The 912-nt window shown below is 53.1% G+C and overlaps 1 protein-coding gene across 1 annotated transcript in view; it reads left to right on the top strand.

The window, feature by feature from the left end:
* Positions 1–278: 278 nt before the first annotated feature.
* The window catches only part of LOC111239938 (putative olfactory receptor 52P1), a gene marked incomplete at its 5' end in the record, with an annotated part of 1,180 nt that continues 546 nt past the window's right edge, over positions 279–912 (top strand). Inside the window, 2 exons of the mRNA XM_022769885.1 lie at positions 279–489; positions 619–898. Of these exons, the coding sequence (XP_022625606.1) occupies positions 279–489; positions 619–898 (491 nt within the window). The remainder of the gene's footprint in view (positions 490–618; positions 899–912) is intronic.

The raw sequence follows: 912 nt of genomic DNA, 5'->3' as shown, positions 1-912 counted from the left end.
TGTTTGCAGTGAGCAGTATTGTTTTCGTTTTATTTCCTTCATTTGTCAGTGTTAAGCATTTCTATTGTTTACACAGATTACTGGAGAAACCAGCCAGACTTTAAGAGAGGATGTCTTTGCTCATTCAGAGGGCATAAATGATTCTACCCCACTCAGTTCTTATTCCCACCTTCATTTCCATACCGTCCTCTCGTTGTCTACATATTCAATTGCCATGGTGTCTATACCTATCGTTCTTTCTCTGGCACTGCTAGGTGATCCTGATCTTCACGCCCTAGAGCAGGGAGTAGGAGCCTCCACCAGCCCATGTACCTGCTGTTCTGCAACTTGAGTATTAACGACGTGTTCGGAGCCACGATAATCCTCCCTCGTTTCCTCAGGGATCTTTTGTTATCGCACTCAGAGCGGCACATTCATTACATCAGCTGCGTCACTCAGGCCTTCTGCGTTCACCTCTATGCTGGTGCCTCCCACACGGTGCTCATGATCATGGCCTTCGACCGGTACGTGGCCATCTGCAGTCCGCTGCGTTACTCCACCATCATGACCAACAGGATGGTGGTGAAGCTGTCGGTTGCCGCCTGGGGAACAGCCCTGGTGTGTGTGTCGATCCTGCTGGGCCTCAGCATCCGCCTGTCGCGCTGCAGGTCAGTTATCTTCCCCCCGTTCTGTGACAACGCCTCCTTGTTCAAGCTCTCCTGCGAGAGCCTCCTCATCAACCAGGTGTACGGCCTCGGCTACACCGTGGTCCTGCTGGGCTCCTCCATCGGCAGCGTCACGCTCACCTACCTGAAGATCGCTGCGGTGTGTCTGAGCAGCAAGAACAAGGCGCTGAACAGCAAAGCTCTGCAGACCTGCGCCACACACCTGACTGTGTATGTCCTCCTGCTGGGCTCAGGCTTCCTCATCGTC

The sequence above is a fragment of the Seriola dumerili genome, unplaced genomic scaffold (assembly GCF_002260705.1).
Source record: "Seriola dumerili isolate Sdu_G_001 unplaced genomic scaffold, Sdu_1.0 BDQW01006596.1, whole genome shotgun sequence".
NCBI classification, from domain to species: Eukaryota; Metazoa; Chordata; class Actinopteri; order Carangiformes; family Carangidae; genus Seriola; species Seriola dumerili.
This window is presented reverse-complemented; position numbering and strand designations above follow the sequence as displayed.